The sequence below is a fragment of the Pavona decussata genome, unplaced genomic scaffold (genome assembly GCF_977016875.1).
Source record: "Pavona decussata unplaced genomic scaffold, jaPavDecu1.1 SCAFFOLD_22, whole genome shotgun sequence".
Taxonomy (NCBI): Eukaryota; Metazoa; Cnidaria; class Anthozoa; order Scleractinia; family Agariciidae; genus Pavona; species Pavona decussata.
Genome location: NW_028145445.1, coordinates 608,042 through 632,855, shown reverse-complemented (window position 1 = coordinate 632,855; position 24,814 = coordinate 608,042). Strand labels below are relative to the sequence as shown.

General features: G+C 37.7%; 2 protein-coding genes and 1 long non-coding RNA gene across 5 annotated transcripts in view; 1 reads left to right on the top strand and 2 right to left on the bottom strand.

Annotated features, from left to right (window-relative positions):
- The window catches only part of LOC146486014 (uncharacterized), a 370,416-nt gene that overhangs the window by 61,703 nt on the left and 283,899 nt on the right, over positions 1-24,814 (top strand). The gene's annotated exons all lie outside the window — the stretch shown is intronic.
- Positions 1,496-6,186, bottom strand: LOC146486025 (uncharacterized). Of its 2 annotated transcripts, none has more exons than XM_085101815.1 (3): positions 5,964-6,186; positions 2,781-3,293; positions 1,496-1,915 (listed from the first exon to the last, which is right to left on the bottom strand). In XM_085101815.1, exons 1-3 carry the CDS (start codon positions 6,124-6,126, stop codon positions 1,500-1,502), a joined length of 1,092 nt encoding a protein of 363 aa, XP_084957941.1. In that variant the 5' UTR covers positions 6,127-6,186; the 3' UTR covers positions 1,496-1,499. The 2 variants fall into 2 exon arrangements, with proteins under 2 accessions (XP_084957941.1, XP_084957950.1); XM_085101824.1 differs by having other exon boundaries at positions 2,781-3,334; positions 6,017-6,186.
- LOC146486024 (uncharacterized) lies at positions 9,502-19,533 on the bottom strand. Its single transcript, XM_085101623.1, has 14 exons — positions 19,454-19,533; positions 17,647-17,753; positions 17,453-17,491; positions 16,934-16,999; positions 16,077-16,234; positions 15,300-15,374; positions 14,693-14,911; positions 13,514-13,839; positions 12,608-12,902; positions 11,429-11,640; positions 11,049-11,097; positions 10,653-10,746; positions 10,053-10,111; positions 9,502-9,570 (listed from the first exon to the last, which is right to left on the bottom strand). Exons 1-8 carry the CDS (start codon positions 19,531-19,533, stop codon positions 13,810-13,812), a joined length of 774 nt encoding a protein of 257 aa, XP_084957749.1. The 3' UTR covers positions 9,502-9,570; positions 10,053-10,111; positions 10,653-10,746; positions 11,049-11,097; positions 11,429-11,640; positions 12,608-12,902; positions 13,514-13,809.

Here is a 24,814-nt window from a genome sequence, read left to right as displayed (position 1 = left end):
TGGTTTAAATGTTGATCACTTTAATTTACACAGATCTGAACAGATAGGGCGGATTTTAAAAATGCTTTGGGGTTATGTGCTTTTGTATTTCCATAATGATATTTTGGACCATTTTTCATTATTAATTATCAAAGCAGCTGCTGTATTTATTAAGAATTTTTTACATGTACATTTACTACTGATAGCAGCCCTTTTTTATCTACATGTAATACAAATATAAAACATATTATTGAATAAATCTTGCCCAAGGCTAAGATCAAAATTATGAATTTTACATATTCTTATGATATACAGTAGTTCACTGTTCAATAGAGTCCTAAAGTGTGACGTCACAAACATTTGAACCTTTGAAATACAGTCGACTTCCGATAACGCCAACCCTTGCTAACTCGAACCAAGTTTTCTTCCTTTCAGGTAATTTTCTATATAATTTTACCCTCGATAACTCAAACTCCCGATAACTTAAACCTTTTTCAATTTCCCTTGGAAGTTCGAGTTATTGGGAATCAACTGTATATGGGATTTGTTAAGATATTCGGGAAGAGCATGATGAAAAATGCCTACTTGCCAAAAATAAGACTAGTATCTTATTGCAATTTGGGGGCGAGATATTGGCTCTGTTATGCCCAGATGACTCCATACAAACCCTTCTAATTTTGTCTCAGGTCTTGAAGTTTGGAACTAAGACAAAATTAGAAGGATTTGTATGGAGTCATCAGAGCATAACAGTGCAATATCTCACCCCCAAATTGCAATAAGATGCTTAATTTTGGCAACTAGGCATTTTTCATCATGCCCTTTCCGAATATACTAACAAATCCCATAATTTCAAAAATTCAAATATTTGTCATGTCATCACTTTAGGACTCTATAGGTACTGCCATTAAACATTCCTACACGACAGCTTGACCAATGGGCCTATTAAACACTGCCATATCTAAGGCAGTTCTTCAATCAGCAACTCTCATGATCCCAGCAGCTTGTTATCCCATGGTAATTCATTATAACAATGCGAACATTTCTAGGAAGGGGCTACTCCTGTAAATGTTGGATAGGTGTGTGCCATAATGGGCTTTAAAGCCTGACCCTTTTTAGAGATGAAGCAAAAGAAAATTGATACCCTATTTAAGCCCCAAACCAAGTTAAGGTGCTTGCAAAATTTTCTGGGAAACTAGAAATAAGGCAGGTAGTTAGTTTGATAGATGGATAGATCTGCATTTATTGCAAAAAAAATCTTGGGAACATTGTACATGCATTGTAATTTTACAAAAAAAAATACTGGAAACATTGCATATAGTTTTTAGTACTGCCAAAACAGCACTTATTAGAGTTGTCAACCCCTGTACACATAAAATTCGTTAACAAATGGGGAACATAAAATACTCCAACTCCATTGAAGGTGGGAAATCTTTGGTACTTCAAAAAAGAATCTAGCAAATTTTGGACTTCAAGGTCTGTCTGAACCATAAATTAACTTGAGGTTTGCTTATTCTCAATACTTAAAACTGAAAGTATTCCTGGATAGTAGGTGGCTGCAAATCAAAGTAAGCACTGGTGCTAGAGCCATAAAAGCAGGTAAGGGCATTTCTCAGCAGACCACATGCTGAATACATGGTACCAACTGGGCTAAGTCCTATTTTCAAGTTTTTCTTAAAGTCTAAGAAAGCAAAATAGGATGTTATGTCATTGAAAACCCACTCGACAGATGTCCTCACTTTGCTCATGGAGGAATTGAATGCCTCCTCACCTGCTGTAAGGTGTCCTTTCTTAAAAGGGGCCTGCAGGTGTACCCTCAGAGGGTAAGCTGGATCGCCATAAATGCAAAGGGGTTGGCCTGTTTCATTAAAGGAGTACTGCTCCAGCTGACCCAGCAGTCCTGACATCCTCAACATAGCAGAGTCTTGTCTTTTCCCTTCTGTTGACAAAACCCAAATAATTTAGTCATCCAATTTAACTTAATTTGCTCAAATTTAACTTAATTTGTTGTCTTCATTTTAAGTCATCGAGATCGACAACATGCAATTTACAAGGGTTTTTTATCACAATTAGCAAAATTTTCATCTCTTGCCTTCGAAAAGTATTACCTCGGACTTAGCTGCATCTTTAGTGCCTTTCGGAATTGCATTTTCTTTCATCCTATTTACTTCTTTTTCAGAAATGTCAATAAATAGCTAAACGGCCATTTTGAAAGTTAGTGCTCCCGCTATAATCACCTCGTGCAAGGTGATTATAGCAGGATATGACGCAATCCTCGACCAATCAGATAAACAGAATCTCTATAATCACCTGAGTAATTATACTAAACAACTTTTAATAGGCCATTTCTGTGTTTTCTTTTGTCTCTGTTTCAAAATGACAGTCTTTGTGCAAAACCATTCAAATGAAAATGAATGTGTTTTACATGAAAATGAACACACAAGTGAAATACATTTTCAATGAATGGTTTCGCATTAAGACTCATTTTGACACAGGTAAAAGGAAACTCGGAAATGGCCTATTATTTCTTGTAATAATAAATGCATAACAATGTTCGTGAACGTATTTCCTCAATGGTCCGCATCACACTGTTGGATTACGCACCACAAATAGATGCCAGAGAAACTGATCCTCAGATTCTTCGAGGAACTTAAACCTTTTTTTTTTCTTTTCTTTTACCCCAAAAAGTTGAACCCCTTCCCTACCGTCGCAATGTTTACACACCAGTAAAAGACATTTGACACAAGTCCTTTTCGATATCGTATATTTGTTTTATACAGAAATCAAATCACAAATGAGCTCACCTACAGGACCAAACAAATTAGCAATCATGCCGTTTGGGGCCACAACAGACTGGAACTTCAAGCAGTGCACTCTTTTGTGACCATTGAACATAACACGCTGATGTCCTCCCGGACGGCAGATCAGTCTTATGGTCCCGTCGACGAAACCCCAGCAGTTGTCTAAGGCTGCGCCTTTCTGATGAATCGCCCGGGCAAACTCCTCGAGGTATTGCGGCTGTAACCAGGGCTGATCGAGATCTTGAAGAAGATGGCCTTGAGAATTGACAATATGGCCCGTTACTTCCGCTAAAATTAAACTAATTTCGGAAGCCGAACGACCGAAACGGGGAATCATGTCAGTCAGCCGGCACGGATATGCAAATCTCTTCAGTAGCATGAGAAGTCCTTCCTCACCGGAAGCCACAGTTCCATTTGAGCAGGTGAATGTGCCAGGTATTCTGAGAGCTTGACTGAGAAGATCTATCTCGGAGGGAGCAAACCTGAATTCAGCTTTCACCTCGGCTTCGGACATGTCTTCCAGCCCGACGTAACTAATCGAACAGTTCGGTAATCGACTTAATCGAACCCAATCGGACTTAATCGAACGATTGGGTTCGATTAGTTCGGAAATCGAACACAATCGAACCAAAAAATTTGTGTGAGAGTTCGATTGAGTTCGATTTCCGAACCCAATAATCGAACCCAATCGAACCTAATCCAACGATATAAAAATCACTAAAAATATGCCGGTTCAGCGGCGGGACCGTTTTAGCATACGTAAGTAAGTAAAAATTTTAAAAAGCAATAATTGATAATCACTTTATTGAAATAACCTTTGGGAATAAAAAACACAGTGAGTTTATTGTAAAATCGAAAATGATATAACTTCAACGGACTATTTTTTTTTTTCACACGCTTTATTTAAATACGCAAATACACTTAGGTTGCTTACACTTATATAAATTACTTACACTTATAACGTATTTGAGTTTTACAAAGTACTTTTCTGTTAAGTTAAAAGAGAAAAAAAAAAGATAACTAAGTAATCGAGAAAAAGAAAAGAAGAGAAGAAAAAAATTATCAAGATAACAAAAAGAAGTTAAGGTGATTCCGCTGAAAAAGAAGGAGTATTTAAAATTGTCTAAGACTTGGTCCAGTTCATGACTATGTTATAAGCAATACAAAAATGCAATAAAAAATGGGGGTCACCGTGCTCGTTTTTGTGCAACCTGGATGGCTATTATAGTAAATAGATGACCCACGAGGTTTATATTGGGAAGGCTAGTGATCAGAAATAGGAAACTATCATTTCTAGAAAAATTAATTTCTTGCATTAAAATATCGAAGCAGTTCAACAAAATTTACTTTAATCTTACACGACAAACTATTTTCATTGAGCTGGAATTACGATTATGAAAGAAATTAAAGATTTTGCTGCGTGTGCACGTAAGCAGCACTACCTAAATACGTGCTTTTTAAAGCATTCAAATAAAAATATCTCAAAGTAGAGTATTAAACTTTTCTTTAAATCGCTATATATAGTGGTCAACCGTATCACATTTAAATTGATGCATTAAAAAATGGGGGTCACCGTGCTCGTTTAGAAGAAAAGGACCATTTATTTTCCTGCCGAGCTTAACCTCAAGGAAATCCCGTAATGCAATTCGATGGAATCACCTTAAACAAAAAACTACAAAATCGAGCCTATGCATTACCTTACAGTATGAGAGTTAAGAAAAAAAATGCATCACATCATTCATTTCGATTGAGAGCAGAAATTCCATTTAAGCACATTTTTCTAATTTCCATTGAATAGTAAGTTTGTTTACAAGTTCATCTAAAGACAATTCTTTGTGAAGGTGTTTAGAGGAGTAGATATATTGTTTGACCAAGATGATGAGTAAATCTAGCCTGCGTCTTTCGGGGTCCGAGAGCACATCAGTTACATGATGTATATCATGAAAGACAATTTTTTCATTCGAGTGTTATTGTAGTACCTTGGCACTGGTTGAACCATGATATAATTTGTGAGTAAAGTTTTACAGACTCCCTGCAATCAATAAAGGTGTGTTCTATTGAATCAGCACTAGAGCAATATATACATTTATCGTTATCCGCTAAATGAGATAGTTTGAGTTCTCTCCTCGTTACAGTTACTCTATGCAGAAAACGAAAACAAAATTGACGGAGTTTGTTATCCTTAGTAAAGCGGTATATATCTTGAAACTTATTTGACCAATCAACAAATTTTTCTGGGAATTTATCCTGCCACTTTTTAACTCCACTTGGAACAATGGAGCCGTGATTATTGAACAACTGGTAATAATTTTTACAGCGCGCTTCAGCAAGATCAAAAAAAGTTTTATTTAACGGAACGGATGCGGAAGTCGGAGAGAGATCAGCTGCTGGTATAAACGTTTGTCTGGTTTGTGCTGCTCTCCTTTTCAACTCGGATGGAACGGCTGAAATTAGTTGCAAGTAGTGCAAATAATTTGTGGTAATGTTAAATTTGTAATTGCCATTAGCACGTCCTTTACTGATACAACTCCGCTCAACGGACTATAAGACAATGCAAGTTGCGAAGAACGCGGTCTTCAACACAACATTCACGAGATAACGTGAGATAAACGAAACTGCCATAATTGCAAGTAAAGCAATTAAAAGCAACAATAGAGTTGTTAACCGTGTAACGATTTCTAAAACAAACTCTGCAATCTCAGCACATAGGAGGTTGCTTAACAGCTTAAGACTTGCACATTATTTCCAGATCCACGTGGCCGATACAAGCTTTACGTGGCAGTGTTGAATGTTGAATGACACTGTCCGGTGCATGGATTCGTTAAAATGGAAAATAAATCAATTTTTGTTGCTGGAGTCATCCCCAAAACAGTGTGTGTTCTCATACTCCGGACATCATTTTCAACTAACAATCGTACCCGGGAATCCAACCAGAAAAATATATATTCACTGATTCAAAATCAAACCTAATCCGCGAACTCAATGGAACCCATCGAACTCAATCGAACCTTACCGAACTAATCGAACCCATTCGATCGTTCGATTTGGTTCGATTAGCCCAATTTTTTTGTGAGGGTTCGATTGTGTTCGATTATCGAACTCAATCGAACCCAATCGCGTGATTGGGTTCGATTGGGTTCGATTAAGTTTGATTAATCGAACGTTCGATTTGGTTCGATTAGTTACGTCGGGCTTCCAGTTGGACTTCAATTCTATCAAATTTCCGATATGGAAACGGCGGATTTTTCCTGGTAAGGTCACTAAAAATGTTGATCACTTGTTCTTCATCCAGCACGTCATCAAGATAGAGCATCAGAGATGCTGCTAACATATTTTTCCTCGAAAACATCACGGAAGGAAAGTTAACAAACACAAAACTCGTACTCGTTGCAACATCTAAAAGTTACAAGTTAACGACAGCGAGTACGAGTGCAAAACAACAGCGCCAGACTCCGCGCGGCCAAAACTCGTACTCGTCCTCGAACTCGTCGTCGGATCTAAAGCTCTCTAATTGTGTGCTCTTAGAAGACGAGAGATCAAACGAAGTGCACACCGTGGCCGATGATTGGTGTAGGAGTCATGATGTTGCCGTTACTATTGGAAATGCAGCTGTCGTGTACAAACATTTGAAGCGAGGTTAATAAATTTGTCGGGCCGAGCCGGCCCGAGCGGAGCTAGGCCGCGCGAATTCGAGCGAAAAATATATTTATATATTTCGCTGAAGGTGTCCGCACTGTTGCCTAGCAACAGTGAAAAACAAAGTATTAATGACGTCACACTGTCTGGCGTCGTCTGGAGCAAAATTTGCATACATCGGGAAAGCCTACGTGCCGGGTCAAATTTCAACTGCAATGTTCATCAATATTCACTCGATACAGAACTATCTCTCCAGAATTTTTTCTTTTTCTTCCAGAAATATTTTTTTGTGAAAGATTACATTGAAGAAATAACACGTTTTGTGGCCGCAGTAAAATAATTTTCCGTGGGAAATAAATTCATCGAGCACGACAGCGCTTCACGCACGTTGTTCATTTCGTCGCGTCAGAAATAGATTTTCAACCGCAAACTAACCTGTGAAACCTCGAAAAGACCATGCTCATAAAAATAGTTGCTATGTTCAGAAACCTTTTAATCTCCTCATTTGATGCTACAATACGAGTAAGGAGGGCTTTCCACCCAGCCCCAGCTTCGCGAGGTTTTGCGAGTCACGTATTTCTAGTTTAAAGATAACATCAACATTTGAAGTAAGATTCGCCAACCTATCACAGAGAGGCATAGGTTTAAATGCTGTAATAGCACACGAGATTGACATTGTATAGTCTCTGACTTCATTTCTTTAAATGCTTCTGAAAGTTCTGAACCCTTCCAGAAAAAAAAATCCCGGCAAATTATTCAGCCCAGCTGCTTCGCTCGCCAAATGCCAAAGCGGAAACGCAACCAAAAGACGATCCTGGAAGGCCGTGACTCCAGTGTCAGGAGAGCCTAAAACGTTCCTCCCACCCACCTTCCATGAAAAAGAAAAAAAAATTAAACAAGGAAAACAAGTACAGCTTTCTATAAAATCATTACAGGTCATCTTTTATTACTCCTTTTTGGAATTTTAACTTACAAAACAAAAAATTCAATAAAATAATTAGTTGCTGGGTTTTAACGGTACTATTTTACGGTATAGAATCTATTCAACACGTGTTGCTCAGTCGAGATAGAGCTAAAGCAAAAGCCTAAGATACTCTAAGCGACCTACTAGCCTAGTGTCAGGAGCGCGGGACTCTACAAATAACCATCTAGTTTAGATCCCCATTAGCAATTGCCTATTTGTTATCATAGTAAACCGATATCTCCCCATAATTGAATAATGAATACTCACTGCCTCGTACCCATGCGCTCGATTTCTTTCTTGAAAATTAATGCCGCTGAACGGTACTTTTAGCTGGCCTTTCTCTCCCTTCCTTTGCATTTTACAAGATACCTCCAAGTTTCGTAAATTTCACAACGCCTGGATACAAGGAAGAGCTTTGTTCCAAAAAAGATGTGAATTCCAGTCCTTGTTGCGCAGCGTCATCATTTTTTTTTGGTTACTTTTGTTACATACACGAAATGAAACTAAAGTGAACTCGTTTTCTGTTCTCAACTTTCTGCTGCCATTAATTATGAAAGCTTAGAGAGGATAAAATGCGATATATATACAGTTGTCAAGGCTGCCAAGTTGTCATCTTGTTACTTATCTTCCTTAATCACGGCTCAAACATCGGAGTGTTTAATTTACGCTGTAAGGAATGGAATTGATCTTTGACCCCGTTTAGCCAAGGTAAAACTTTACTAGTTCGTCATATTTTATGCGACATATAGGGCAAGTCCCATTCAACTTGATTGCGCAGTTTTCGCAGCAGTACACATGCCCACATTTATAAAACATAACGTCTATTTTGTTTGTAAATGGGTCGAATGGACTTTCCGACAAACTCAATGGGATACAGTGGAACTCAATCCATGGATTGCTTTCGATTGCGTTAGGCACTGGAGCACAATTCACCTCTCAGAAAAACGTTTGAACACAGTCGAAAACAGAAACCCAATGGAACTCAATCCGTAGGATTGGCTTCTATTACTTCGATAACTCCGATCTCTCGGTTAGCGAACTCTCACATAAAGTTTGTTGTTAGACTGCGATCGTATACAATGGAGCAAGTTCGATTACAGAACGTTCGCTTGTCCCGTCGGGTGTATTAAGCCGGCTCCCCTCTCTAGTAAACGCCTTAGGGTAATAAATGCGTCTGTGGAATTAAAAAGTACTGTACAGCTCAAAGCTTGGGGTTGCTGCTATTTGTTCCCTTATAGTTACATTGATAGGGGCGAAAGTGAACGGATAGGTGGTAGTTGTCGGTATGCAAGCACTTGATTATGGGTGTCTCTTTTATCTTAGTTAAAATGTTTTTGTTTTGCCTTTGAGGCCATCAGCAATTTTCTTCGCTGTACATCTGGTAGAGGAAAAACTCTCAACTTTGTAATATCTCCTGGCGTCTCTTGCTTAATTACAGCTGTAAGAACGTTCAGATGTGGATCAACCTTGGTTCTAAATTACAAGCTCTTGTATTTATTTTAGAGAACCCTTCTGAAAATCACCGTCAGGTGATTGGAGGCCTCTTCTTAAAAGATTATCATTATTATTATTATTATTATTATTATTATTATTATTATTATCATTATCATTATCATTATCATTATCATTATCATTATCATTATCATTATCATTATCATTATCATTATTATTATTATTATTATTATTATTATTAAAATAATAATAATCTTTCTTTATTATAATATTCCAAGCAAAATTGATATTTACAAGTTAAAAGTAGAAAAAAGAGCTATTAAAACCTATTTACAATTCAATATTTAAAATTCATTTCGATTAAAAAAGCGACTATTTCCAAGCACAACAGAGCTATTTTCAAGCACAATTTTTTAACAATAGTAAGACTAAAATTTTGATGAAATAAAAAAGTTGTTAAAAAGATCCTAAAATACTAATTTACAACGTCACGCCATCATTTTTGGTTTGGTTATTATTATTGTTGTTATTATTATTATTATTCGAGAAAGAGCCCGCAAAAAATGTAAGGAATAGTGAACTCGAGACCCTAATTTTTAAAAGTTTGTCAATAAAGAGCAAAGAAAAGACTGCAAACCAGAAGGGAAGGGGCTTAAGATCAATAGTACACTCACCTGTACTGTTGACCTATACCTATACTGTATTCTGTAGGTTAATTTCGTGTCGCGGATGAAAGGTTACCTAGAAACAAAACATCATTGATAAACATTTATTTCTTTGCATCCTAGGGCATACTAGGGTAGTAAGGGATTTTGTAATTTGAGTAACTGAAAACTGTTTCAGGTTAATGTATCTGATAAAACGCTTTTATACACTTCGATCACTTACTTCAAATCACAGGATCGGCCTTAAGTTCGTTTCCTGTTTTTTTTTTTTTTTTTGCTGTTTTTGCTTTTTAAATTTCTAAAGCCGTCCGCTTTGCGATTGCCTTGTTCTTGAATTTGTTCCCTTGAATTCACAAACTTTAAGGTCTTCTAACCAGCGTACGTAAATCAGTAAATCCAAGTCTCTTGGTAAATCAGTTTATTTTGCCATTGCATAAAAAAATATTGTCTGTTCCACTAGTTTGTCTAGTTTTCTTGTCTCGGGCAAACAACACTTAGAACCTCTCATAACTGTAACTGAAATATTTGGTTCACAAATTGCGCTATTTCCTTACCGACCTCGGGACTTGTCGGATCTTGATTCCCTTCATTATCTGCAGCACTTAATGTGTCAAAACCTGTTGGTAGAAACGTTAACATGGTTGGAAGATAAATTGTTAACTGAGATCATTTTTCTGCCCTTAAAAATTGACAATTCTATTTGAACGATCTATTTGAATCAAAATGCATATAGTGAAATACCAAAAAAATGGAAAAACTTAAGGTATAATGGTTTAACTTCGTTCCTTGTTTTGGAGTTTTTGAATATTCCTTGCTCGACTCCTGTTCATCTGTTCCTTCATTTTTTCCTTCTCCAATTCCACTACTGAATCACGAACTAACTACTACGGTTGTTCGTTAACGCTTTAGATTGAGGGGTTGCAGCTTCTTGGGCGGTAAATTTTTTTGCATGCGTGTACAGCCTGTCACATCGTATATACCTTCTACCAAGTCCCGCGCATATTTAATAGAACACAATTATTCTCCCGTGTCAGTGGTCCCGTAGCATCGTTTTGTTTACTATGTACAGTTCGACAAGGCTTTAGTTAATAATTCCTATGGTCGAAGATCTACCAATATTTCTAAACAGGGTGATAAGCTTTATGTCTGTATACTCACCAGGCAAATCCAGTGCAACGCAATAAATGTTGCATCGGTGAGTGGCTTTGAACCTTCAAGTGCAGTACTGGAAAGATTACCGATGCCAAATAACCTATTATGAAAAGATCACACTTAATATTACATAAAGTTACACTGTGGACGTTCTTTCTAGCGTCAGTATGTGCATAATTGCCGAGACAACTGAAATATGGAAAATATCTCTTCCCGTTTAAGACTAACCTGAACTGCCAATAAAATAAAAGTTTGATTAAAAATAGCAGAACACTTAGTCTTTCGCGTCTACCCAAAGTACTACCCGGCAAAATTTGGATACCAGAAAGAACCAAACCGTACGAAAGAAAGTTGTTGATTTTTTATATACGTTTGTTTTTTTAAATGCTATTTTATACGGACCTTTCATCTGTTGAGGCGATCTCCAGATCTGACAGGTGGTAATTGGCACCTAAAGAAGATTAGAATGTTGAGGACAGTGAACGAACACACTAAACATCCCAGTAATTACCCTTGGCAAGAAATTAAATCTGGCGAATTTCTGAACAGTTTTTTTATTTCCCCTGTTTTCAGTCTCCTGCATATCAGAAACAATGACGAACCCGAAAGGCGATAAACGAACTGAAATGTAAATGGTAATCGTCATCATGATCTTCGATTGGTTTCCGGGTTTTGGGAAACTCTTACGATTATTCAACAGTTATCGCAACTGGTTCTTTCCGCTAACTTAAGGGTACGCGCAAAAAATATTTAGACCCTTGTGAGTGAAAAATTCAACTTACCTTGCAAGTCACACACAAGTAGCTTGCCACCGAACCTCTCAAACGTCCAGTGGGTGAAAGCTACTGCTTTAAGTCAAAAATTCTCCTCGCCGTCACCAATTTCTAATCCGTCGTTATTTATAAATTTTTCCCATGTACCCTCTATCTCCGGTTCAATGGTTGCACATGAGGGAAATTGTCCCGCCATGTTTGCAAATACCGATGGCAATACCCTAATAAAGAAAAAAGAAAAAAAATGATATATTTTGTATAATAAAGTGGGTGCTGCAGCTGTCTTGGAAAAAAAGTGAAACACTGAAACTTAGCCACCTTTATCGGCGTCGAATGGCAAATTAATTTCATCCACTCATAATAGGCTTACGAGGCAGGGAAAAGAGTTGTGGAAAAAGTAAAAGTTAAGTGAAAAAGTGTTGTGGTTATTCGAGTCATTATCTCGAAAAAAAAAAACAACATACGAAAGCGAGCAGTGGACAAAAATCAGATACAAATATCCCAATAGAAGCGATTTATTGCTTTCGTTAACGTCTCAGGCCGTCGAACGTGTGCGTATATAAACACCCTTTTTTCAACCTAAACGAAATATCTATGTTTCAGTCACGGCGACCATTTTAAGTTACCTGAAATCTTCTCCATAATCAGGTATCTGTCTGCATAGGATGTTGTGGTGTTGACAAAGTGCATTTGCAACAGCTGATATCTGACACACCTGCAGAAAAAATTATCAATGGAAAAAGGAACCACGAGTACTTGTATAATTGCTTCTCTAGAACAGCCACCCTCGTAAATGAACCGCTCTAGCTGTCCGCCCCCGAGAGGTGCATGTCTTTAAAGTTGTAAATTGTTTTAATGCAGCTGGAACAAAGTATCGTAAAAATTGTGACCAGATCCTTCTCGTTATCTGAAACGTTTACGTGGCTGTGTTCTGTTTATAAAGACGTTTGCGGCCGTACTAAAAAGACACAGTCTATGGCATACAATGCTTTCCAAAGTGACTAAAGTTTTTATTTCAGTTGGAGATGTGTGGAGTGAATTCTTACATTTCACTTCCCCGCCGTTTTCGTTGTATATGTTCTATCTTGGCCGTGTAATTGTATATTTTCGATCCTATTTAAGGGGTACACCATAAATAACAAGAGCAAGCTGGGGTCTCGTTACTTATGGGAGGTTTTACTGTCGTACCTTAGCAGATTTCCTCTCACATTCTAATCCATCTCATCTGAGGAGAGGCCTTCTATATTTGTGGTGTCACTTAGCAACCCCACAATTATTTGTTGTTTTAGTACATATTTTGTTCCCAACTCTAGATATTTGTTGGGGACAATGCATTCGGCCTTAAAGGCATTTTGAAAAGTTCCAGAACTGAATGGTTCTGCCGGGAAGCCTTTGACGTCTAGAACACAATGAGCTGGTCCTTCCGTCTCGATGGAACTCCAGTCACTCGTAATATTGAATGCTGTTATCGCAACTGGGAATTCTGCAGCGTGAAACGAGACAAATAGCAACGATTAATGTACGGTAATTCATAAATGCGTCGTAAGAAGAAATAGGTAATAATGAATGTAATTCTGAAGTAAACAGTAGAGGGGGTCTTGGAGAGCTCGAGAGCTCTCGCGAATACTTCCAAACCGTCCATTCGTATTTGCTACCAACTGCTATTTAGTTGGTCTCCTGAGTCCGATTTTTCGAAACCCGTTTAACCAAAGCGTTGCTCCAACTTGCTAGAAGCAGTTCACTTTCAAATATTTCCTGTACCAGTTAAGGGTGCCCCTTGTCATTATTTAATCAACCGATCAATAAAAATTCGACCTAAAGAGATACGGCGAGCGCCTGCATCACTTTTACGTGGGGAACAACCGGTCCCGGAGTTCTGTCAAAAAATCCTCAACTTTACCAATATTTTGTTCTGGGTCTTTGTAACGATTTGATATATCAGTCTGAAATAGAAACAACAAAGGGTTTTATAAAATAGACTGCTTGTTTTTAATCCATTAACCAAGGAAAAACCAACACGACGGAATTAAGTAACTAAGTAAGAGATTACCTGAACACATTTTAAAGAAATTAAAAAACTGTTTCTTGCCCTACCAGTTAATTTGATAGCCGGAAGAGCAATCGACTTTCCAAGGTTTAACACCGTCGATGGTCTAACCGGCAATGTGTCGGGGACTTGCTGCACAAGTCCCTTTAGTTGCGCTCTACGCCGCACATGAGTCGCACGTCTACTCAGTGCTACTGAGACCGATCTCATCGGAACGGGTGCTGCCGTAGAAGACCCTGATGACCTTTGCCCAGCAGGTGCATTTACTGGGGGCAGCAAAGAACGCGCACTTGTCTCATGACTATCCACTTCCGGCAAGTCCGGGCTTTCAGTCATCATATTGTCAGAGTCCTTCTTCTTCATCATCGGATTCCTGCAAGTAGAGTCAAACGGTATCCTTCATCAAATAGCTTAGATTATCGACATGGACTCGGAAAAAAGGCATCTAATCCTAGCTTTAATTATCATAAAACAAGTGAAAAGGTGACACATGCCACGCCACCCGTGATCTTGATCTACTGTAAACACCTAGAAAATAAAGACGTGTCCTGTAAACGAAGACCCTAAGACGCCATTTTTTAAAAATGATTTTTTTTAATTTTTTGATCGAACGAACACTGATCGTCCTGGCGTAGTCGTTGAAATACCAATTCGATAATAGTAATAATAATAATAATAATAATAATAATAATAATAATAATAATAATAATAATAATGATAATAATAATAATAATAATAATAATAATAATAATAATAATAATAGCAATAATAAGAGGATGCTATCAATCACTTGACGCTGTGCTTCTGCAACCGATCGAGTGTCTTCCTACTATATGCATTTAATTTTTTTTCGGCAAAATAATTTTTGCCATTAATTTCAAAAAAAAATAAATAAATAAACATTTGGGGTCTTATCTTAGACACCCGGAACTAAAGCCTTATTCCTTAAGTATAACCATGCACAATCAAATCGATATTTCAATAATTGATTCCAGGTCATATACCAATCAAACAATGAAGGGATTGCCTATGCCAAGCAGTAAAAATCGATAAAGAAAAAGAGTTGCGAGTTCCATTGATAGATATCCCCTACCAATAAAATCCACAACGATAAATTCATTAATTACTATCAACTTGATTTTTACCGTTGCCTTGACATCGAAGATCGCAAAAGGATTAAACATAAAAGTATGAATCGAACGGGAATTAGAACTGCGTTTTCATACCCGGATTTCAAACCCGGCATTCCAGTAGAAGTAGAACTGTTTGCCGGAAATGTGGCTGTCCCTGTCCAGTCGCGGACCACGCAACGTCTTCAAAATACAAAATTGGTAAACACCAAGTGCCTGATCTCTTGTAAAACCAAGGAAGTGTCGCAAGAAAACGTCTTCCAAGGTTTTTAGTGTGAGCCCTGACGTGCTGCAATCGATCCCACCCAAAGATACCTGTCAAAAGATCAACGCATTAACGGTAAGGTTTTCAAGGAGTTGTGCAAAAAAATAAATAAGAATTAACGTTTAAATTAGTGAGCCACAAAATTAAACATCACCCGTTCCACACAGTATTTTAGTCATATGCTGCACGTATTTATTGTGGGAATTTTTTTTCTTTACACCCTTGCGATAACGTGACTTGTATTTTAAAAGTTATATATCCATAAATTCCTCATGTAATCTTGTTCTTGGTCTGATAACGTTGCTATGTGCTGCTCACTAGTACCTTGTAAAAACAGTAACCTTGTGGATAAAATGAATCCAGAAAGTGCTTGTACATAATCACTAACATGTCACCAAGTTTAACCATGTAAAAGTAGAATTTTGTATGACTACTCACAAATTCTTGTGGCCCATTTGCCTGATATTTGCCCAAACGACGGGACACCAGCTTCACGGGCGTCACTTTTACCTCCTGTAAAGATCAATCAGTTTTCCCCAAAATTTTACTTTTTGAGTGTTAGACAAAGGTATGCATACAGACCCATTACTTTAATTGTATTGAACATCCTAGCAGTCTAAGTTAGGCCGCAACTTCATTAAGAAAATTTGTTGACCTCAAAAGCTGTTTATAAGTGGTTGATTTAAAGTACATAAATAGTTTCCTGGTCCGGGATGCAGACAATCTTTGAAGCTTTGGAATCTTATCAGAAAGGCGCCGTTTGTTACAATTTCCCCACACCTCATTACAATAATCAAAGTAAGGTTGAACAAGGCTATGATAAGCATTGACTAAAATAGTAAAGGGCATTAGATGTCTTATGGCGGAATCTTTTTAGAGATATTTTCAATATGACATTCCCGATTTAAAGTTTGGTCTGATCTACGATCAGCTAGACCCCAAGAGATTTGGCTGATGCTACCTGTTCCACAGCCATGTAGCTTGTTGGCTGTTAACCAAGTGTATACTTTGCCTAGATCATAATTAAGGCAATTATTTCAATGGATAACGTCAGTACTAGCAAACGTCAAGCTGGTATCGTCAGCTAAAAGAAAATGGATTAAAGAATAGCATCTGAGAACAAGGCACTGCTGGGGGAGGCGAGAGATCTGCTAAATTACCATACGTAAAGATAAAAAAAAAAACATGAAATGTTTCGTCGATTCATTGACTCACTTTGGGGATCCTCTTTTTTCGACCAGCGTTTTGTCTTGGGCCTCCACGTCCACCACTCGGCTTGTGCACTTGACGTTTGGGTGGGTTTTTATCCAGCTGTTGACTTCGTTTTGTTTTAGCCAGTTGCTGGATTTGCTCCCATACGTTGGTCTCCTCACCTGCAGTTGACAATGGTTGTTGTGTTTCATATTTGTAACCTTTGTTAATTGAATCGTCCAACGAAACTGACACCTTCCGTGATATTAAGGACGGTGCGTACTAATTCCAAAGTATTTTTGCGCAGTTTATGACTATGCGATAAAAGAAGATTTTAGCTAGGGCTATGGAAAACAAAAAAGAAAATTGGGGGTAACCACGCATTTTTTGGAGATAATTAAGCAACTTTTATTCTGAAAAGCAGTAAAATAAAAAAAGCAATGTATGGCGTTTTTTTTCCAAATTGAAGTCTTATTATCTCTGAAAAATATATGGTTACCCCTAATTTTCTTTTTAGATACCAAAAGCATTTGCTAAATTCTGCTTTCCCCTAAACGTTTTAACCGCGCAAAGAAGCCACCACCCATAAGAGACTCTAGTATCACGAGGCGAGCAGAACGTATGCGCAGTAACAATACGAGGCACCGCACTTAAAGGTTATGCCATTTCCTCGTAGTGGAATAATTAATGGGGTAAATTTCTATACTAAACCAATTTTTAAGGCCTCTTCTTGCAACTTTGTAAGTTTGGTGTTTAACTGCGACGATCATTCCATTCTTTCTTTCTTGCGCAGTTCAATGAACAATTAAGAAAGCAGTTCTCAGCCATTCTACATGCTTACTGATACCAATTTACTTTTATTGAGGTATCTGTTTCCTTACCTTCATTGACAGAAACTGTAGAGGTAGTTTTGGTGGTTGACGGTATCCCTTGAGTTACTCTGGCAGCTATAAAAAAAAATAACAACAAAAAAATAGGTATACTACTTGTGTGAAAAGAGGATGATCCTAGCACACGGATTTTCTGGAAACAAGCTAACCGATAAAAAGAGAGATGTCAATACTGAGCGAAGTCTCCGATTTGAACTATTGCCATTTAATTGCTCACTAGCTGATAAAATCAATGTTAGACAACTATTTTAAGCTACTTATTTAAATACACAAATAACGTTGTTATTAAAGAATAGGCTCTTGTTTAAAAAAAAAACTACTAGTACCAATCCTTAGTTCCAGACTCACCCCGCGTACTTGTAATCAGAGCAAAAGAAATGCATACATGTTAATCAGTGTAACCTCACGCTTGTTGTGGCGTGCCTTGCTGACCAAATTGTGTGTATAATAGTTTACAACATCGAAATTAAGTAGAAGCAAAAGATAAGAAGGGTGTAAAATTCACATTACCAGGACTTTCTGAGGACTTCAGGCTGGATGTGCTTATAACTAAAGAGGAAAGACAAAAAATCCGTGTTGTACGGAGTAGAACATCTACAATGACCTAGACATAACTTTATTGAAACTCGTCTGATTTTGAAGCTTTTGTCGCTTTGATTCAAGATGTTCTAACACAATAATAAAAATTTTCCTGTGGTACTCACTCTGGTGCGCAGATGGCGCACAGCCGCAATTGCAACATTCCCCTTCAATATCAGTTACTTGATCGTACCCACCACAACTGTGTCGTGTACACGGGCCGTAGGGCAACCTAGGCAGATAACGACATTAATTTCTGTTTATTCGGATAGGAAAACCGAGCGGGGAGGGGGAGGGGGGCTGGAAAGGAGGAGGGTACTCGGTCACATATTTTTCTTTCTACGGTTTTCATTGGGAAATGTTTAATACGTGCAGCATTTACAGTGATCAGAGGAAAAAACTACGACTGTTCGGGAGTCTAGCAGCGACAGGCGATTATTTGTTACATGGGTCGGAAACTGCGAGTCATAAACTTTCGTTTCGTTAACACGGTGCCGGTTAATACATGGTTCATAGTAAGTTCTAGACAGCCGGAAAATACCTTTCCATTCTTTATCTGGAATTTTCAACTATTCAACAGGAGAATTTGGGTGGCACGGAAGGGTTGTCTTTCGCAATTTGATGAAACGCAATCGAATACGATAAAAGTTTTTAACTATTTATCTTTTTATTCTTTGTTTGTGCCAGACGTGTGACACCATTTGGCGACGTTTACTTATCACCTTCATCTTATCAAAACTGACCTTGAATGGCCTCTTATTGAAGGCAACACCCGGGTTGTAAAACTAGGGTACGTAGGCAAATAGTGCGTGGAAATTAGAAATCCAGCTACACTTGAAATCGAGGCAAAGATTTCGGGATTCTCAGACAGCATGTTTTTTTTATAGCAACCGCATTCTACATAATAACAAATTTTAAAACATTCACTACTTCCATTCCACTACAAAGTCGAATGCTGCAACTACATTGATAACTGGACAATTGGTTCAATTTTTCGGTTGTATTTCAAGAGAAAAAGTTGTGCGAAAATTTTTTTAACCTGTGAAGTAGTTGTGAAATGGTTACCGCAATAGTTTTCGCTGGTATGCTTATCTGATCTAGACATCCACGCGGTTTCCGCTTGTTTTGCAATTGCAAATTTTTCACAGTGAAAACTTCGCAAAAAAAAAAATTAGAGAGAGAGAGAGAGCGAGAGAGATAATAATAAATACAAACGATAACATAATGACAGGGGCCGGCAAAACATATTTGTATCGGTTTTTTTCACAGGGTTCCACTTCTATTATTTAACTAATCACAACAAAGCGGGAAAATTTACCTAAATGGGTAAGACAGGGGGAAGGGGGGGATCCAAAAACGTGATGGTGGGGATCGTAGCTTTTTTAGGGGATAGAATTCGTGGTTTGTTATACATTTGGGCGTTAAAATCTAACATTACTTCCGTCCGATGTATGGTAGTACCGTTTAGGGTATAATTGAGCAGAAAAATATGAGAGGAAGAAAATGATAAGGTAGTTCTTATGAGTAAAAAATTGTTCGGAACACGCCCACAAACAGAATTCTGGTTCCTTTTAGGATGCTTTGAAAGCTTTTAGGATCCATCCACGTAACTTTTATATGGTCACTTCCCCCCCCCCCCCCCCCCCCCCCACTTCTCCTATTATAGTGATCAGTTATATCATAAAGCGCAAGCGTTTAAAAGAAGAAAGAAATTTAAGACGCTCTCAACCTCAATTTAGCACTGAGTTACAACAATTAACTACATATATAGTAATGCATGCTTTTTCTTATCTTGAAATACACCTGATTAAAACTGAACAAACCGTAAAACAAATGTTGCCTTCAATACTCTCAATACTTTAGATACTCACATGTGCACGGGCGACACAGCCGCAAAAGCGGCATTTTGAAGTTCCCTCCATTGGCACGTACACTTCGCAAGCACCAAACCTGTGCGGAGGGTGGTTGATACAATGTCCCCGAAAAACTCCCTCGATGTCGCGAGCAGCCATGATTAACGATCTACTTACTGAGAACAATCCTCGCTGGGTATCGTTGCCACGTGCTTTTATAGGCACGTCAGAAGTCTGGTAATCGTCACAAGTCGTAATTTGAGAAATCAAAAGCGCTATCTTCGAAAATCAAACACGTCAGTTGAAAAATCAAATGGACAAATTTTGGAAATCAAACACTCATTTTAGAAATCAAACGGGCAAAATTTGGAAATCAAACACACATTTTAGAAATCAAACGGACAAATTTTGGAAATCAAACACTCATTTTAGAAATCAAACGGGCCAATTCTGGAAATCAAACACTCATTTTAGAAATCAAATGGACAAATTTTGGAAATCAAACACTCATTTTAGAAATCAAACGGGCAAATTCTGGAAATCAAACACTCATTTTAGAAATCAAACACCATTTTTGCAATCAAACGGAGAAATTTTGGAAATCAAAAAAACTCATTTTAGAAATCAAACGGACAAATTTTGGAAATCAAACACTCATTTTAGAAATCAAAAACAAATTTGGGAAATCAAAAATGAAACCAAAAAAATCAAAAAATAATTTAAGAAAAAAATAACCAAAAAAAAAATGAAAACTCACATAAATTAAATCAAAGCGATTTTTTTTAATCAAACAGAAGGACGTTTACTATCAAAAATTGATATTTGCAGCAACAAAAAAACAAGGCAAGTATCAAAGGAGATAATTTATTTAGTGATCCTCCTCGAACACCGTAGAAAAACTATTTCTTAAAGCGTATTTGTTTCATTACAAAAAAAACTTAGTTTGAGCATTTCATTTCAAAGCGCCCTTTGAACAGCGCAGTGCATACGACATTATAGAACACGCTCAATGTTTGGAGGTCCAAAACCTGCTTAATTTTCGAAGTTTAATTATGGCCTAAAACATTCATCAGTAGACAGATCTAAGTTGGTTTCATATTTATCCAACCGTGCGTTAGTAAGATACCGTTCTTCCAATGAACAGCCCTAATTTTTACTTAGCACGCTGGTTAATCATTTACTATTATGACCTGTGACCTGAAAAGACTCATTTTGAAACCAGGGCGTGAATCCCTATAAAGTGATGGTAAAAGTTTCCGGCAAAGTTCTTTTCTAAACAAATTAACTTCTTGAGTGGAAGACCAACTGAACTTGTAGTACCGCCTTTCTTCGTGGAAAGTTGTTGTTTTCAACAAGAACACTGAACACTGCTTGAAACTTCATCTGAGTATGTTACAAACCATTGATTGTCAATGTGTAATTTTTTATTGATACAAGTCTTCAATGTAATTTTTATATTTCTCCCGTTGCTTTATTTTGGTGGTACATATCGAAGAATCTAGTGAAAATCTTGAAACAACGGTACATTTTTCTCAGTAAATAAAGGGAAAGTACCCAGTACCAATTCTAACACTAACCAATCATAGAAGGGCTTACGTAAGCCTATGTTAGGAGTTGATGAGTTTTTGACAGTAGGTTGTCAATCATACTCCAACCGACATAAAAGCATAAAGAGGCTGAACCAACATAAAAGCAACGCGAGAAGTTCTTCGCTAGAGAATGTTGTAGTGAAGCTGTAAAGTGAACTTGTAAAAATACAAGCAAGCCTTGAACAACCATTGTGTGCGTCTTCTGAGTTCCACCCGCCGGTTTAGTCGAGCTGATCTCCCCTGGTTAGACGAAAGTAGATCTAACACAGTGAAGTCTGTGTAATCAAAGGCCACCGCCTTGCTTCTGTTCTAAATCATACGATACCTCTGCACTTAACCGTGTGAACTGCCTACTGGCATTAAAACTTCAAGGCCACGATATGATAAATTAGCATGAGCAGTCAATGTACTGTGAAATAAAACGCCAAGCTTCTTTTGTTTTAAAACGTATATATCCCAGCGTGCACACTCTTAACAATATGAACTGCTTTGGAATCAAAACGTGACAAGACATGGTAAGTTTAAAGCCCTTAGCAAACGTTTACAAGGACATGGAGTTCCCAGTGAAATCAAATGTCAACCTACTTGAGTGTCTGATTGTCCCTTTGTACTTAAAATAATGAAATTAAAAATCCACTACTTTGAAATCGAAACTACAAACGAGGGACAGGACATGATAAGTGCTTGTTTATATTAAGATCCTTACGTAAGGAAGGTTATTCTCAGGCAGAGTTAGATCATGACTTGTTTTCAAGTCTTGTACTTCCTAGCATCACTTATGGGTTGCCGGTATATGGTGCCTCTGAGGCAGAGCTGACAGCTACGCAGTGTTTTCTAGATAGATGTTACAAACGTATACATCTATACATCTATATCTTTTTCTATCAAGAACCTTCTAGAAAAGCAGGATAGAAAAGTATTTAGTACGGTATCTGGCATAGACCGACACCCTCTAAGGGGACTATTACCCAAGAAGAAAGTATCAACTTACAATTTAAGGAATCAAACAAGTCAGTATCCGAAAGTTAATACAGATAGATTCAAGAACGCTTACATTAATCGCCTAATTTTTAACTACAATTTAGCTATGTGAGCATATTTTAATGGTAAATAACTTAGATGTATCTACTTTTTACTCAGATATTGTGACATGAGATATGTATTTTTTATCTTGTGACGAAATAAAGACTTTTTATTATTATTATTATTATTATTATTATTATTATTATTATTATTATTATTATTATTATATTATAAATTAGCACTGAGTACACAAGAGCTGTTCAGTGAAATCAAACCTTAACATACTCTTTTGTCGAATTGCACCTCATATCACTTAGATTGCAGTGCAGGCGTATTTAGCGAGTAGAGAGCAAACTGAAACGTACATTTAAGACCTCGATCGCGAAATGTTTAGCCTCCATCTTGGATTATGAACAGCTTTGTAAACCTCCAGGGGACTGGGACGAGTGGAGCTGCTGTCCTCACTCAGGCCGTCACTGCCCTCGCTACACAATGTTCGCTCTGTTTACTGTTAATTTTCGCTTTGTTACTGTTTATTATTGTGTTTGAGCTTTTATTGTTTATTTGTTTGTTTTCCATTTTTCCAGCAAAAAAAGGGTAGGCCATAGGGTAGGCCATGGGGTGGGCCGTAGGGTAGGCCATGGCCCAGGCCATGGTTTAGCTCAGGTTTTGTTGACACTCTGCTAGAGTTCATGCTAATGGGTTAACAATTCGTTGTAAAGATTTAATAACAACTGATAGCATCGGTTCTATGAATGATTTCAAACGGCCGGCGGTTTTATTGAACGTGTTCAGTGTCAATCTTTGAAAACGCATTGACAATGTTTTCAAATCATTTAAAGAGGACTTGCAAACGCATTTCAGTTCCGTTGAAGAACATTGCCAATGTTTCAAAACGCTATGGAAATGCTCTTCAACGCATTTTCAATGCGTTGAAAATGCATTACAACGAAAACGCTTTAACGCTATTTTCGTTCACCCGGCTTTTCCCAAATAGGGTCACATTTTCTTTCTACTATCCCTTCTTAAAACCTTTTCAAATCTCATTTAAATTTAGGTAGAATCCCCCCTTAAAGGGGGACAAAAACATAGCTTTCTTAACATTTACATCGAATTTACAGTGCCAGATACATCCATTTGAAGTAGATACGAGTTAAAACGCGCCTTTTAACATGTTAATATAACAATAAAAAAAAAAAAATGAAAAATAATTTGAGCAAATGCTTCCCCGTCTCTGCTCCCCCGTACCCCCCTCATTGGGGGTAGAGTTACAAGGCGTAGAGTCTCTGCAGAGTCCCGACCCTCACCGGTCCAAACGCACGAGAGAGCTCTTAATAACCTGATGATGCTGAAAAAATTATACAAGACGCGACAGCGTCTTTCCCTCCCATGTGAACATTTTCTTAGACGTGCACGAGGCACAGCCTCGTTTTGGTGCGAAGCTTGTTTTTTGTCCTATAACCTCATAAAATTACTGTTTTCATTCATAACTCTGGCAGAAGTCTTGAACACGTGGATTTCTTGACATCTTTTAGGTTGATGTCGATTACATCAAGGATTTTCTTGAAAATGTTCGTCTTAAGGTGGTCATCTCAGAGTAAAAATTGACGTGCGATTTTCGAACTTTAGCTGATTGTTGATTGTTGGTCGCCGTGGGAGACTCGGGGGTACAACAATGCAAGCCGTTTACGGGGAAGCCAATTAAAATATTGTTAATTTTTTTTTTTCGAATTCTCCAGAGTCTCTCCTGACGACCAACCGCTGGCCAAAGAGCCTAAGAACTCTGGGTATGAGATTGGAACAGAGAAAGTACTGGGAAGTGCGTCAAACCCGTTCACTCGTTCAAACACTTTAAAATGCAATAGTGAACGGGAAATTGAATTTTCCTTGAAAACACGAGGAATTTAATCTATTCTTAGGTCTTTCTTTTAAGCTCGCCTTGTAGGTCCACTTTGAATAATTTACCCTGACTGGACGGAAGACATTTACCAACGGTGGTTGTTATTGTATGTTAAAGGGGCACTGTCACGGCGATTTCGCTGTGTTTTGGTGAAAACTGCTCAAATATTTGACAAATGACCTGTTTTGTGACAACAGTGGGAAGAAAATATGAAGGCTTTTCTCGGAGGAAGAACAAACCATAACCACATTTTAGCGACTTCTCTGAAATACACAGGAAGAACTTGAATAAAAATTGGCAAATTTCTACAAGTTGCAATCCACTCCCATCCTAGCCATCCGCGGCCAAACAGAATTACCAGTAGTTTCTGTGGTTATTATTAACAAAATCCAACCATTAGTTTAACGATTCCATTGATACAAATGTTTCTTTGCTATTCTAAAGTAGGTGACACTGCCCCTTCAATTTCCCTTCAAAACTCATTAATAATTCATAAGCCCATTGACCTATCAAATGGTCGATAAAACATCACGTGCAGTGGTTTTAAAACCCGATAAAACCTCCTCCTTATTAGTATGCGGTGTTTAACGTTTTTCTTGATGCTAATTTCCAACGTTCACAAAAGCATCATTGTTATGAACTCTCTTGACACACGCTTTTCCAGGAATGTTTTTGAAGCCGTTCAAAAAACTCGCAGCACGTGTTTTGTCAGGTCTAAAACCACTCGTCTGCTCCTCGTGGTTTTAAATCCCGATAAAACATTGCTGCTCGTGTTGTAAACATTACGTCATAAATCGGCATGTAGAACTCAAATAAAGGTGTTCGCATTTTACAAACTTCCACTGTACGTGCAGATCTTTATCGTCGATGTCTCAATGTTAAAGTGATTACCAAGAAAAAAAATGCTTTTAATTAATAAAAAAAGTAA